At 41.4% G+C, this 14,917-nt stretch overlaps 2 protein-coding genes across 3 annotated transcripts; both read left to right on the forward strand.

Moving 5' to 3' along the window:
- Positions 1-90: 90 nt before the first annotated feature.
- On the forward strand, positions 91-6,610 carry armc6 (armadillo repeat containing 6). Its single transcript, XM_005920474.3, has 8 exons — positions 91-230; positions 478-619; positions 3,147-3,232; positions 3,323-3,884; positions 3,995-4,140; positions 4,222-4,353; positions 4,497-4,634; positions 4,724-6,610. The coding sequence occupies exons 2-8, from the start codon at positions 499-501 to the stop codon at positions 4,934-4,936; spliced, it is 1,398 nt and encodes a 465-aa protein (XP_005920536.1). The 5' UTR covers positions 91-230; positions 478-498; the 3' UTR covers positions 4,937-6,610.
- A 116-nt stretch (positions 6,611-6,726) lies between these two features.
- slc25a42 (solute carrier family 25 member 42) lies at positions 6,727-14,677 on the forward strand. 2 transcript variants are annotated; one of them, XM_005920472.3, is made up of 8 exons: positions 6,727-7,168; positions 9,453-9,619; positions 10,470-10,581; positions 10,886-10,911; positions 11,081-11,247; positions 11,346-11,462; positions 12,018-12,169; positions 12,283-14,677. In XM_005920472.3, the coding sequence occupies exons 2-8, from the start codon at positions 9,539-9,541 to the stop codon at positions 12,606-12,608; spliced, it is 981 nt and encodes a 326-aa protein (XP_005920534.1). In that variant the 5' UTR covers positions 6,727-7,168; positions 9,453-9,538; the 3' UTR covers positions 12,609-14,677. The 2 variants fall into 2 exon arrangements, with proteins under 2 accessions (XP_005920534.1, XP_005920535.1); XM_005920473.3 differs by lacking the exon at positions 6,727-7,168 and adding an exon at positions 7,176-8,950.
- The last annotated feature ends 240 nt before the right edge of the window (positions 14,678-14,917 follow it).

A 14,917-nucleotide genomic window follows, 5' to 3' on the forward strand; every position in this document is an offset into this window, starting at 1 on the left:
GATATAATGTAGTAATTGTAAAATTTGTGAGAGGAACCTATGCTTTTCAGACTATGTTCGAGAAGAGCAAAAATTTGTGTGGGACATTTGGAGAAATTTGCTATTCACGTACATTTTTCCGCAGAACTTCTCTTCTCTGTGAATAGTGCCAAACAGTCGACAGCGAAAACTGCGTTACTGTGATCGCTTCATTCATAATACCGGAGAAAGCATCCTCTTTCAGGGCGGAGGTAATATCCAAAGCATTTGACTGAATTACTTTTAATCGGCTCATATAAAATAACAATGAAAACAACGAGAAATACCACAGTAAGGGTCTTATTTAACGATTGCCCTGGAAACTTCACCGGCTACAGTAACAGGGAATGGAGCTCATGTGCTTTAGCCAACAATAGCTGTCGGTATTAGCTACCTTAGTGGAGACTGAATCCGCCCAACACTGCTGAGGTTTCACTTCGTTGTTGCATTTAATTTCAGAGTTGAAGATAACGAGGCAAAATGGCCAAACGGAGAATCACACAGGAGACCTTTGATGCTGCTGTCAGGGAAAACATGGAGGAGTTTGAGATGGACCCAGACGAGGCTTTGAGGGAGGCTGTGGAGCAGTTTGAGTCTCAAGGTAAATGTCACAGTTGGTTAATGTACACTGACTGTTACACACTTTGTCGGGGTGACACCGTGTCGGTTAAGATTGATATAAACTTCAGGCCGAATGACAAGGTAAGAGTTGCATGTCTATTGAAATTAAGTCACTGATGGTCAAGCTGCAGAAGACTGGAGCCATGAGCATGTGCAGTGCTCAGGAGGAAGACCACAGAGAAGGTTGTAGTGTAGATGAATGTAGTGAACGAGGATACACAGAAGGTTGGTGTGACGGAGAAGGATGCCAGTGATAGGGTGAGATGGAGGCAGACAATGCCCTGTGGCAACTGCTAAAGAGAGCAGCCAAAAGAAGAGGAGGAGGAGGAAGAAGATGTAAAGTGCTCATGAAACATGTGTCCTTTATTTTTTTGTTTCTGTCACATTTTATTTTGTTTTATGTTAAAATTTCTTTACTTTAAAGTTTTGCCTTATATTCTAACATCTGTAACATGTCATGTTATCTGTATGCATGCAGATGTTAGCCGAGATCAAGAATGTCAAACTCATTGTACATTGCAGGCCGCATACAGCCCACTTTGATCTTAAGTGTGCTGGACCATTGATACAGCTTTTTCTATTATTTTCACTACACATTTGATTCTGGACCCTGGACTTAATGTTTGACAACTCTAGCCTTGATCCTTCATTTAATGGGAAGGTGAACTTACTATGCTGATAGACAGATTCCCTGTTTACTGCACTGTGCACTGCGAATTTTTAGTCTGTTTGCAAAAATCCAAAGTAAAAAATGTTTCCGTTTTTCCACATCAGCAGCATTAGAAATGGTCCAGATCATAAAACTCTGATTTCTGATCGGCCAAATCTAGATTAATGTCTGTTTTTGATTTGTGTAACCATTCTTTTACCTCTTTCACTGTGGTTTTATGATTAGTTCAGTTTGTCTGTTTGGTCACTGTATTACTCAAAACTTATGAAAGGATTGACACGAAACTTTTTAGGAGAGGTGGAGCTTGGCCTAAAATTAAAGTGATAAAATTTTGGATTTGATTTGCATTGTGAGAGCAAAACTGAACATTTTGCAACATGTCTGTACAAGTACACTGTTACATCCCCACAAATAAGGTCTAGGGGTAGGTGTGGGGGAGCAGTAACAAATAGGACTGAAAGGCAGAAAAGGAAGCCAGTTCATGCATGGTGTGTAGGGGCTTTTCAGCAAAGGTATGCAGTCTTAAACTGGTCTTGCTTTATTTGTGTGCTTGTAAAAAAGAAGCAACATCCCTTTGTCTTTTTCCTTTTCAGTCTGTTCAAGTTTCATTCTTATGAATATGTCTTTGTAGCTGGTTCTCCTCAGTAACAGAGAGGGAAGACTGTACACAGACACACAGAGCACACACACAGACTTCTTTATTATCAAGCACAAAAGAAAAACGTTTGCTCAACCAGCTGCCCAGATTCAGAGCATTATTGTTTCTGTGCTTTGCTCTGTTCTCTCGTCCTCTGGCACCCCTGCACTTACCATGTAGGGAAAGAGAGTATTTAGCAAATGCAAGTGTGCCATGCATTCAACCATCCCATCCCTTTCCCTCTTACAGCCAAGCTACAAACTATATCCCACTGCCACAATCCTCAATAAAGTAGCAAACTCTTCATAACTGGATCAGTTGGCTTCTTTTCTCTTCAGACTTTAATCAGCTATAATTTACTTTTACTGCTGCTGTCCCTCCTATCCCCACCCCACAGTGACCCTCTCCATTTGCTTCTGCCATCTATCTGTCCGTCGCTCCATCCATCTATCTGTCCCCCTGGGCTGGAACCTATCCCAGCTTACCATAGTGCGGGAGGCAGGGTACACGCTGGACAGGTCGCCAGTCTGTTTCAGGAGTAACACAGAGAGAGAGACAACTATTCATCCTCACATTAACACATATGACACATTTAGAATCACCAATTAATCCAACCCCACTAACTCCACGCCTTTGGACTGTGGGAGGAAGTTGGAGCACACACAGAATTTAACTTTCCTTATTTTTTTAAAGATAATGACAGATTAACTTTATGAATTCACTTATTTCTCAATCAAATGTGCACAAAGCACTGATACAAAGCTTCTTTTCTTTTTCTTTTTTTTTTTTTACAAACAAATCTTCATATATAGATCCCGTGGCTGAGGTTTGCTGCTTCTAACAGAAGCTACAGTAAAGACATTTTGGGAATGTTGGGAAAGCAATAAGTACTAAAAAGTAATTTATTCCTTGTCCTTACTTTAATCAGCTTGAAGACTCTGTCTTGAATAACAATTAACACACAAGGTTAGTCCACTTCTCGCCCAGCGAGACCTGTGAAAGGCTCCAGGCCCGTCAAATATGAAGAAGAGAGTGCACTGACACTCTGATAATTACAATAGCTTTTTTTTGTTGTTACTGCCACTTCTGAGATGTTAAAATGTTCAATAAAGAAGTTATGTTGCCCTTTGGAGCTTTTTTTTGTGAACTTCATGTTGTGCTGTGAGTCAGCATTAAATCTAATCGTATGTGTTCATGCAGGTGTGGACCTCAGTTGCATAGTGAAAGCTGTCCCAACATTATCATCGGCTGACAGTCAAGAAGAGCAGACACACGAGGTCCTACAGGTGAGTCTTGATCTGTTTTCCTGAAAAGAGAATGCTTATTCCAAAGTTTTATCTATATAAAAAATGTTTTTTTTTTTTAAATCATTTCAGGCGTTGGAGTCCCTCCGAATTGGAAGAGACTCTGCTGGTGTGACAGCAGACCTAAAAAACTTCACTGAGCAGTGCTCACTGGGATTCGCCCAGCGGTACCTCGCTGCCCAGAAAGACGCCTACCCCGTCATCCTGTCCTACTGCAAAAAGAGCACGGAGGAGCAGGGAGCAGCATTAGCTGCGCTGTCTGCTCTGGCCGCGCTGACGGATGGACAGCCAGACTTGCTGGATGCAGAGGGCCGGCAGTTCCTATTGGATGTCCTTAAGAAGTACCAGGCAGAGTCTTCTGTTACACGGGTCGCCATCAGTGCCGTGCGGCACTGCTGTTTAAAGCACGAACAGAACAGGCAGGATTTTGTTAAAGGCGGCGTCCTGCCGCTGCTCACTGTTGCCATCACACAGCACGGTGAATGTGCGGAGATGGTAAAGGAGGCCTGCGCAACTCTCCGAGTCATGACCTTTGATGATGACGTGCGGGTTACGTTTGGGCACGCTCATGAACACGCCAAGAGTATTGTTCTTGAACACAGCGGACTGAAGGTGTTGATTGAGGCTGCCAAAGGTAAGGCCAGCTGATCATATCAATATAGATTTAGCTTCTGCGCTTTCTAGTCGCTTTGTATTTGCTGGTACACTTAAATAATTTTGATTTCTTGGATATCTTCCATGCAGCTCACCTTGGCAACACTTCTGTTTTGAGTGAGCTGTGTGCGACTTTATCCCGTCTGGCTGTACGGAATGAGTTCTGTCAAGACATCTGTGATATGGGTGGATTAAAACTCATGATGACTTTGCTCGCAGACAGCTATGAGTCAGCGGTAACGTACAAGAAGCAAAGATCGTGATGAGGATCGAGTCCAGGTTTGTTTTTTTTCGCTGAAGTGTTTGTCTTCCCGCAGGAGCTGGTTCGGCAGGTTCTTAGCGCGATCCGAGCCATAGCAGGAAATGATGATGTGAAAGACGCTGTTGTTAATGCCGGTGGAGTTCAGCTCATTGTCATCGCCATGAACAGGCACATGAGCAACTCTGCTGTGAGTGTCACTGTTGTACCTACATGTTAAATCATGCTAAATTGGTCTCTGTGCATTGAAACAAACAAACACACAAATGAGGGATACACTGACTGAAAGAATCCTCTAAGATGTTCTAAGATTGTGCTCACTTTCTGCCATAGGTGTGCGAGCAGGCTTGTGCATGCCTCTCTGTCCTTGCTCTACGTAAACCCAACAACTGCACGGCCATCATGGAGAATGGAGGTGCCTTGGCTGCCCTGCAGGCTATGAAGACTCATACCGATGTGGTGAACGTGCAGGTAAGATCATGTCGTCAGTGAACAATATGCTCCCTGGGATCTGGAGTCTTTGTGACTGTGATTCACGTTTGGTGTTCTGCTCTTTACAGAAACAAGGGTGTATGGTGCTCAGAAATCTGGTCGCACGAATGCGTAACTTCAGCCAGCCAATCTTGGAGATGGGAGCAGAAACGCTGATAGCCCAGGCGCTGCAGAACCATCAAGACTGCGGTGATGTAGGCAAAGCGGCCCTGAGAGATCTGGGATGTCAGGTGGAGCTTCGGGAGCTGTGGACCGGCAAACATGGCAGCCTTACCAACTGAAAGTGGAGCACAGCACCACTGCAGAAGGTTCGCAAGGAATGTTCAACACACCTTGCAGGGATGGGGTGGGGGTTTAATAGCAGACATTCAGTCCCGCCCACTGTGATTTCATTTCCCGGCAGAGGTTTAGGTGAGGCTTAACCATCAACTGCCATTGCATGCAGCCACATGATGAAGGAGAGACGCTGGTGATGTCAGTCTTCCTTCCATATTCGTATGAAAAAATAAAATAGCTTGTTAGTTAGCTACTTAACCACTAAAGTACAACAATCAATAGCCATAGACAGTATAAAAGATGGCTGTCGCTACCATGATGTCACTCAGTGATTTGTGAAGCCCTGTTTTGATGCCTCAAGCTGAGAGTTTTTGCCATCACCATCTTGATGTTTTGAAATCAGACGTGATGAGTGAGGGAGGGAACTGTGACAGCACGTGCTTACTGGCAATCAATCACAGTTGTTTAGCTAATGAGATTATCTTGAATAATCTTCGTTTCTGACACTTAAGATGACCAAAATTTACAAAATAGACTGAGTTTTTTATTCAGTATGTCCCAAAATATGTGACAGAGCCCATAAAATCATCAGTTTATGGTTTACAAAAGTCAAGATTGTTGTTCTTTTTCCCTTTTCGACTTCTATAGGACTATGGGATAGTATTTTTGTAGGCACAGATGATGCCTTATGGTGTCCATTAAAATTAATCCAGGTTTAAGATACCATGTTTGATACTTTGTTAGTAGTACTGATAGCCAGTAGCCTAGCTAGCTGAAGTAAGACAAAAAACATTTGAAAGCATTTGAAGAAAAGCCTTCAGCTTTAGTTTCACATCTGGTTGAAAACATGTGGTCATTAAATGCATGAAGAGGGACAAAGAAGGATGTGCTTTAGGGTGTGGCAGGCTTGTAAATGAGAAAGTGCCCTGACCCTTGTTATCTCGGTGAGTCCACCCCTCTCTTGTCTTGTCAGGTTTGAAAATACAAAGATAGTGAGACTCGAGGCTTCAAGATGATTTTTTTTAACCAGCAATTTAATTTGTTGTATTTCAACAAAAAGTTACAACAACCTGTGGTCCTAGGGTTTTCTTTGAGGTCTGTAAACACAGCAGATGTAAATGGGTTTAATCTTACCCACAATCTATCCCTGTTTTAGTGGTAGCCCAGCTAAAATCTGCCCACATTTCACATTTGAACCAACAACATTGGCCCTGTTCTACTTGCCACAAACACTTAAATATGTCTCCCTGAGTGCAATTTTGGCTAAAATGTAATCCTGTCATGTTTATATCTAACATATAAACATAGTAGAAGCAAATACTCTCTTAGTGAGGCATATTTGCACAGTACATTTGCTGAAAAGCATTTCAGGCAGTGTGAATCAACACACGACCAGTCACGATGCTTTTGCAAGATTTGAAAGTGTTTTCCAGTATAAATAAGTACAAAAAGGCCTTTGTAGTGCTGTTGTATGCGTTTTTATTATTTATGTAAAACTTTTCTTTTAAGTGTTTTTGTAAAATGTTGTATGAGTGCATTTGCTGCTATGCAACTGCTCTGTAAGTGGTGACTTATTTCCTGTGTTGGCAGGGCCAAATTGTACATGTTTTGAATGCCTTACACATGCTTTACTTTTAGTTTGTAAATTTGTCATTAAAGTTTAACACAGTATGATACCATCTTCTGTTATCTAGCTGTGTGTGATAGTAACAGACCCTGTATCTCTAGCAAGAAACTGCAGGAGGCCCACTGCCTGCTAAGTGGCTCTCCTACTCACGCCCCTCTAACTGACCTATCCAAGCGTGCCGCACCTCACTGAGACTTCATTTCCCACAATGCACCTGCGCTCGTCCTTGTCAAACCTCACTGTGGTCATTGCGAACCGCCTCGCCTGGCTGACAGGAGTAGTAACGGCAGAGCCCACAATGGAGGAAGCCTGTCACTTAGAGTCACTGCAGCTCTAGAGCATGTGAGAAACGTATTTTAAAAGGCACCTTCAACATTAGGACACATTTCCAGTCAAGACATTAGCTCATGGTTAACATTTGCAGTACGCTGTTACCGAGAAAATAGACGCGAATTAAACGGCGGGCTAACGGCTAGCTTACCTTACTTAACCTGGTATTTGGCTAACTTAGAAATAACTCCTGAAGAAACTGCTAACGGCTGGAAATAACGCGCCAGTAGAGGGGATATCAAAACGTGACAGCTCTTGATGCCGGTGTCGGCTTTATAAGGTAAGCAATGTGTTTGTGTAAGCAGTGACAGGTCGCTGGCTTCAGAGGGTGGCTGTGTTTTGTTTGCGGGCATGTGTCGACAGGTTTGGAGCAGCGGGCAGAAACAGAAAGGCGAGGCATGGTGATCGTTTAATGAATAAGTGTCCACTTCTACTGCAGTAATGTTGACTTGTAACCGTGCTTTGGTTTACAGTTTAATAAATGCCGAGGCAAATGGCAACATATGGGACACGGCGCTGTTACAAAACTGATGTATTAAGGAGGCAGGCAACATGAGCAGCTCATGATGTTGATGATCCACTTCTCTCCAGCAACACTACACTCTTACATTTGCTGATTATTCAGATAATCCGCAGATAATTGTGATGCCTTTTGAGTATTTATGCTTATGTATTTTCTGTTTCCCACAGCTAGCATGTGGTCATATTTTGCTCTCAACTTTTTCCACTTAGACTTCCAATAATTTTCATGGACTTATTCTTGATAAATACAGCACAAAATTAAACCCACGCTTTACCCATAAGTATTAAGTTGCCTTTTTTGACTCCCTTATTCTTGATAATACACTTTCTATAAAATCTCCACAGGCTGCATGTGTATAGCATGGGAATGCTGTCCTGTATTACAGAGTAATGAAGCCTAAGGCACACAAATTAGACATAGCAGGACAGAAACAAGTGAGGAATAAGGAACTGTAAGATGATATGCATGGGGAAAGAAGCTTAAGGGAGGGGTGTGAGATGGCCTGAGATTTGGGATGGTGGCTGCTGTGAAAAGGTGGGTACAAGGCCCGTTGCACTGCTGCCAGTATTTGCTGCCTCTGACCCAACTTTTGAGCCAACCCTCGGTTTACAGTTTCACTGTTGTCTCTCGCCAGCCTCTCACTGCTTCTTCTTGAACTCTGGTGTTTCTAAGGGCTGTTTTGTTAATGTTTTAACAAATATTCAGCATCCACAAATCCTGTACTGAGCTTGTATGTATATCAAAAACTAAGTGACCCATATTCTCTGTAATAATATAAATCTGAAAGGGCAGATCATCACTTAATCATACCAGTGCCAGTATTAGTTTGTTGGCAAAACTGTAAACAAGAAAAACTTTTAGGGCAAGTCAGCTGTTCATCATGCTTGAAGAATTATACAGCATAAAATGAATGTTACACAACAGATAAACATTAGTCATAGTCATAAGCAGATTTGATCTTATACTGATGAAGTATCCGTGTGTCCCATGATGACAAAAAACAAACAAAAAACACAAATAAGTAAAATTCTTCACATGAAAACCCAAAGAAAAAGAGTTGCTGATCATTTTCATTCTTTCTTCTGAATGTGTGAAACTTGTAGATCTTGTGTAGACTGGATGTGAATTACTAATTTGCATCTTGTTGTTGGTGTTTCTTCAGCTCAGGTTTAGATATTTGATAGCTTTGGACTTGATAAAGCAGAGTGGATGGGTTGAACATTACATGAATATGTGATCTATGTGGTGAAGTGATTAGTTCTTTAAAGCCATGCAAATACCTCTATTGTTAAAATCAGTGAGTTCACTCTAAATAATGTTTGTCTTCTAAAGGTCAACTTGTCTTTATCGATGAGATCTGGAGGATTGTCCTGAATGTTCAAAGTTGTGGTTACACTGCAAACTTGTTTCCAGCAAGGGAGAGGATTCAGGAGTGCTTGTGTCACTCAGACACCTTTCACCTACAAGTCCTCTGTCCTTCAGGAGTGATCTATTGTGCCTCCACTTAGCTGCAGTTTTCATGAGGGCAGGTGGTTCAGAGTAAGTGGGCTATTCTTGAGGTAGTTATTCACATCGGTGTGTATTGTATTTCTAGTTTATTGTGTACAGATAAACATCTTGTTTCTCAACTCATGTTGTAAGCATATAAGAAAGAGGGCGGTTAAGTAGAATAGATTTGAGACCAGACTTTGATTCTGTGGTACTTGTTATGATTCATTGAGGCCATAAATAATCATGCAGTCTAATTAGAGCACTGGTTATCAAACTGTGGCGGGTGGACAAGCAGGTAAAAGGACATAAGAATATTTTAGAGAAAATAAACAAAGAGTGGATGACAGTGCTGACGTCATATTCTTTTTGTTCTGATTCATTAAAAGTTGTGTAATGTGGAGTATGAACATTTTTTTCTGAGGTGAGGCATACCAGGAAAAAGGGTTTTCAAACAACTTCCTTGCTGTAACAGGAAAATCTGTTTAAAAATACTTAGACTGACATGAAACTTAACTGTTTGTTTTTCCTCTTTTTTCCTTCTTCCCTGTAGCTTCTAGCCTCCTGTACTCCCCACCAGCATCACCGCTGCCACCAGCGGTTCAATTCATGAGCGTGCTTGGTTCATAATCCTCGGGGATGGGGAGTGGAGTCCAGGAACAACGGGCATCACTCACACAGGGTGAAGTGCTCCCACTGGCTTCCTCCAGTCAGTCAGAGGTGAGCACATTTATACAGGATCAGGGTAATCATACAGCTCAGGTTTGGTTAATACATTTTATTTAATTGTGACTAATTGTGTTTAGAGGAAAAAAAAGTCATTATTGTGTTAATGTTGACATTCCAGGGGGTTGTACAATTATTTCTGGAGTCAGCCATTTTTGTCACCCCCAACGGATTCTGGCAGATAGCTGCCCCTTCCTGAGTCCAGTTCTGCCGGAGGTTTCTTCCTGTTAAAATGAAGTTTTTCCTTTACACTGTTACCAGGTTTTTGCAGTTAGGGGGTCGTTTAATTGTTGGGGTTTTATCTGCGTTATTGTAGGGACTTTATCTTACTAACTGAACTATTAAATTGAATAGTTAGACAGTTTAGCTAGATATATTTATTTGCATGCATGCATTTCTAAAATTGTGTATGTGTGTAATGGATATATAAATATGCCTATGTTATCATACAGTTATGTTTAAATGGATTTTCTTACATGATTATTCATTCCCCCACAGTTGTCCCATCACTTCTGTGATTGCATCCTATCAAGTCATATGTTATTTGCAGAATATAGTGGCATTGTAACACTATTTTAGTACTGTACTGTGCACTAGAGACCCCTCATTCTGTTAGCTGAAAATGAAATTCATGAACTGAGCAGGTCTTTGGAGCTTCATGACCCCTCTGTTTCATTTAACCACATCTGCTTCTATTTGGGAGGTTTTGTTAGCTGGTTAGTTATCTGTCAACTGTTATCCTGATGTAACCCCTGCTTACTGATCAACACTATAGCAAACACAACAATTTGCAAATGTACAGTGTCTCTGTTTGAACCTAAAATGTGATTATTTGTCTTTGCAGGGGATGAAACAGACTCGGTCTGTTATCAACTCGCTCTTTTCGGGGGCTTTAGCAGGAGCTGTAGCCAAGACAGCTGTCGCCCCATTGGACAGAACTAAAATCATCTTCCAAGGCAAGCTGGCTGCTCTGCTAATTTACAACAGTGACCTGAATAAAGGATATATATGATTACATCTTGTTGGGACTAGTGTGGAAATACCTAAAAAATCATATTATTGATATTACTTAAAAAATGACTGGACTTGTGAGAAACTGCAGATTTTTTTAAAGAATCTCTATTTTTAACATCTTTGATTTTATTTTCTGTTTATGCCATTTGTATGTGTACAGCACTTTGTGAACCCTGGTTTATTTTAAAGTGCTGTACAAATAAGGGTGGTATGGTTTTTATATTGTTTATGTATTTTGTTTTTCAGTGTCTTCTGCAAGATTCTCTGCCAAGGTATGTTTGAGCATGCTTCCTATTTATAAGCGTTTTTTTTGTTGTTGTTTGTTTGTTTGTTTTTTTAGTTTTTTTTTTAGCAGAAATAAAACTGGGTACACATATTTGTGCATCATGTTAATTTCGTGTTAATGTGAGCAAGTATATCTTTGTGCACACTGAATTAAAGGAAGCTTACAGGTTGATCTACCGCACCTACCTGATGGAGGGCTTCTTCAGTTTGTGGAGGGGAAACTCTGCCACCATGGTGCGAGTCATCCCGTACGCTGCCATCCAGTTTTGCGCACACGAGCAGTACAAGGGCCTGCTGGGAGGCTACTATGGCTTTCAGGGAAAGTACGTATCTGTGTTTTGCTTGTTTATGAAATGTTTTCTTATGTAAAGACATAAAAGGGCTGAAGTGCTGATGGGTTTTTTCCTTTTTTTGGTTGCAGTGCCCTACCTCCAGTCCCAAGGTTGCTGGCTGGGTCCATGGCTGGTACCACTGCCGCCATGATGACATATCCTCTTGATATGGTGCGTGCGAGGATGGCTGTAACGCCAAAGGAAATGTAAGCCAACTTTGAAGTTATTATAAATTGTCTTCTGGGCATAGTTGGGGAGTTAATAGCATCAGCAAAACAATCCAAGGGTCATGAAACATGGTTAATGTTTAGGGTAGTTATACATACACTCACTTTGCCACTACATTAGGTACACCTTGCTTGTACTGGGCTAGACCTCCTTTTGTCTTCAGAGCTGTGTAATTGTGTTTTAAATCAATTTCTTGAGTCATTTATAGATTTTTATGTGTGACTATGTCACTTTAGACAAATTCATCACTAAAAACCTGAAATGTTGTTCATTTGTTTTGAGAATAAACATAGTTGGTTGTGCAACCATAATGCAGAAGATATTACTACAGCACATTTTCACATCTTCACTGTATAGTCAGCTGGGGTATTGTGTGATCCTATTTAGCCTCTAATGGACTTTAACTGCACACTTGTGCAGACTGAGTCAACTTCTATGATCTAAGATGTAAAGTACAATTTTTTTTTTCTTCTGAATTTCTCATCCATCTTTTACTAAAACACATTTATATTATTAATATTTTTCTGTTTTAGGTACAGTAACATTCTGCATGTGTTTGTGCGGATCTCTCGAGAAGAGGGCATGAAAACACTGTATCGAGGCTTTACTCCCACCATACTGGGTGTTGCCCCCTATGCTGGCCTCAGCTTCTTTACCTATGAGACACTGAAGAAGTTGCATGCAGGTATTCAACAGCCACATGTTTATCTGTATTGATCTAGCCCTGTTCCTTTCCTTCTGTGCACAGCTGCTGTTCATGTACAGTACTTAAACCTCACACGTTTCTCTTCCACGCAGAGCACAGCGGCCGCCAGCAGCCCTACTCATACGAACGCCTGGCTTTTGGAGCCTGTGCAGGTCTCATCGGCCAGTCTGCGTCTTACCCTCTGGATGTAGTACGGCGGCGGATGCAGACTGCGGGTGTCACAGGTCACACGTACCGCACCATCCTGGGGACCATGAGGGAGATTGTGTCCGAGGAAGGGGTTATCCGTGGACTCTACAAAGGTCTCAGTATGAACTGGGTTAAAGGACCTATTGCAGTGGGGATTAGCTTCACCACCTTTGACCTCACTCAGATTCTCTTGAAGAAGCTTCATCAAATGGGTTATACTACTCCATAATAATGACAAAGAGAGTTGAAAATGGGGGTAGAGGGTTGAGTAGATCCCTGTAAGCCCACTCTGGTGAGACAGAAGAGGAAGCAAGAGTGAAAAATGGGTATTGCTGGTTAAAAGCAAAAAGCACAGTGGCTCAGGATGCGTGGGTAATAAAAATTTATTCTCTCGCTTTGTCTGTGTGTAACAGAGGTAAGTTGGATAGTACGCCTTGTTATCATGTACATCTAAGTGCAATATCATCAATACGTTTGTGTGTACACATGAATTGTAATGTTCCTACCCTCTCAGTACATTTGTAATCCAGAGAGTTAAAAGGTACACACACACAGCTGCCATGTGTATCATTTTAAATCTTTTACTTTCCAGTGCAATGCTGGTTTCCACTCATTTCCCATGAGTTTTAAAAAATGCATTCATTTAATAAGAGTAAGATATTCCCTTGTTGAGATTTGTTTTGAGGAAATTTATTTTAAGAAAATGTACCAAAGGTTATGACGTTAGTTAATGCAAATTATATGCCATAAATGGTGTTGTAGTATGTTTAAGTGTGATAGCAGCTTTGTAACTGCTATCAAATGGTTTGATTTAGTTTGAGCTGAAATATTAAAAGCTCACAGTCTAGTGTTTTTTCAGTGGCACTCCTGAAGATTGAATTCACAGTTTTATTAGTTGTTTAGTTGTGTTTTATGGTGGTGCCAACAAAAAAGAATTACCAGTGCCCATAGTGTTTTTTAGAAAGTTTTCGTCACATATCGATTGTTTTTCACTTTAATCATGTCATAGGCTTTAGATTCATATCTGAAGTATAAATACAGATACTACAGTTACTCCAGCTAAACTATTGGGGCCTTTTCACTGCTGGAACCACTTGCCCTAAGAACTAGGAACATTTGGGAGGCTGTTTTGGATGTTTTCTTTCTTTCTAATAAGCTCTGAAACATTAATGGAAAAGAGAGTATTATAGAAACACAGACAAGTAACAATATGAAGGAACCTTGTAGTTCTTTGGGAAAAAGTTCCTGGGACTCCAGCGTCTCAGTTTTAGTGGAAATATGCTTATTGGTTCTCAGCCCTAAGTAACGCACATCAAGTAGTTAGGTCATCCCCCAAATGTGAGATGTTACACACTGATATTTAGAAAGAACAGCTAAACATGTACACAGCCCTCTTTGTGACGTTTACAGTGTCTCATTGTTGCTGACACAGTCTGAGAGGTGTTGCTTTTACATATGTCATTTATCTGTGGTGGTGTTTTTAAAAAGTACAGTATATCAAGAGGCATTTTTATATCTTCACCCTCATATGTGTCGCTGATGTTGGACACACACGAAGTACACACATTACACAAATGTGTCTTCCATTTGCTGCCAGCGTGACAGCTGTGCAGTCTGTCTCTTCGCTGCCATTCCCGGCTGTTTTGTTTTTAAAAACGTGACTTGACACTAGACTGTGACATGTCACTGGAATGACTTTAAATCTCCTGGTTAGGGAGGAGGACTCAGTGTAGAGCTTTTAGCAGTATTTGCTAACTTGACTGGAAATATGCAAACACATAGTGAAGAGATCATTTGAGTTCTGTTACAAAGATAATTTAGTTCTCAGTATTGTACTTTACCTCAGCACACAATCACGTGTTTTTCTAATCGTCACATATCAATTAGAAGTGTTAATGTAGAGTTGTGGCAGCAGATGGGACTTGGAGCTTGTTTGAATGATGCAGATGAACATTTTGACAGTACTGATGCAGGCTCATAGAAACTGAGCAGTGTCAATAGTTTCTATACTTGGACCTTACATACCAAGGCAGAACGGCTGAGCTGGGTGAGCAGATGAGTAGAGCCAAGCGGAGCAGAGGGCATGAGGTGTCATCTGTAACAGGAATAAGAAGCAAGGCTTGTGACTGAAACTCAGCAGTGAATTTGAAAGATTTATATTTTTAAATATGTACAATTGTTTAATTGATGGGCAGCACCGTGGCACGGTGGTTAGCACTGTTGCCACACAGCAAGAAGGTCCTGAGTTCAATTCCAACATCAGGCCGGGGTCTTTCTGTGTGGAGTTTGCATGTTCTCCCCGTGTTTGCATGGGTTCTCTCCGGGTTCCAGCTTCCTCCCACCGTCCAAAGACATGCAGCTTGTGGGGATAGGTTAATTGGATAATCCAAATTACCACTAGGTGTGAATGTGCGAGTGAATGTGAGTGCGAATGGTTGTCTGTCCCTGTGTGTTGGCCCTGCGACAGACTGGCGACCTGTCTACGGTGTACCCCGCCTTGCGCCCTATGACAGCTGGGATAGGCTCCAGCGCCCCCCG

Source organism: Haplochromis burtoni, unplaced genomic scaffold (assembly GCF_018398535.1).
Source record: "Haplochromis burtoni strain Fernald_Lab_line unplaced genomic scaffold, NCSU_Asbu1 Contig_41, whole genome shotgun sequence".
NCBI classification, from domain to species: domain Eukaryota; kingdom Metazoa; phylum Chordata; class Actinopteri; order Cichliformes; family Cichlidae; genus Haplochromis; species Haplochromis burtoni.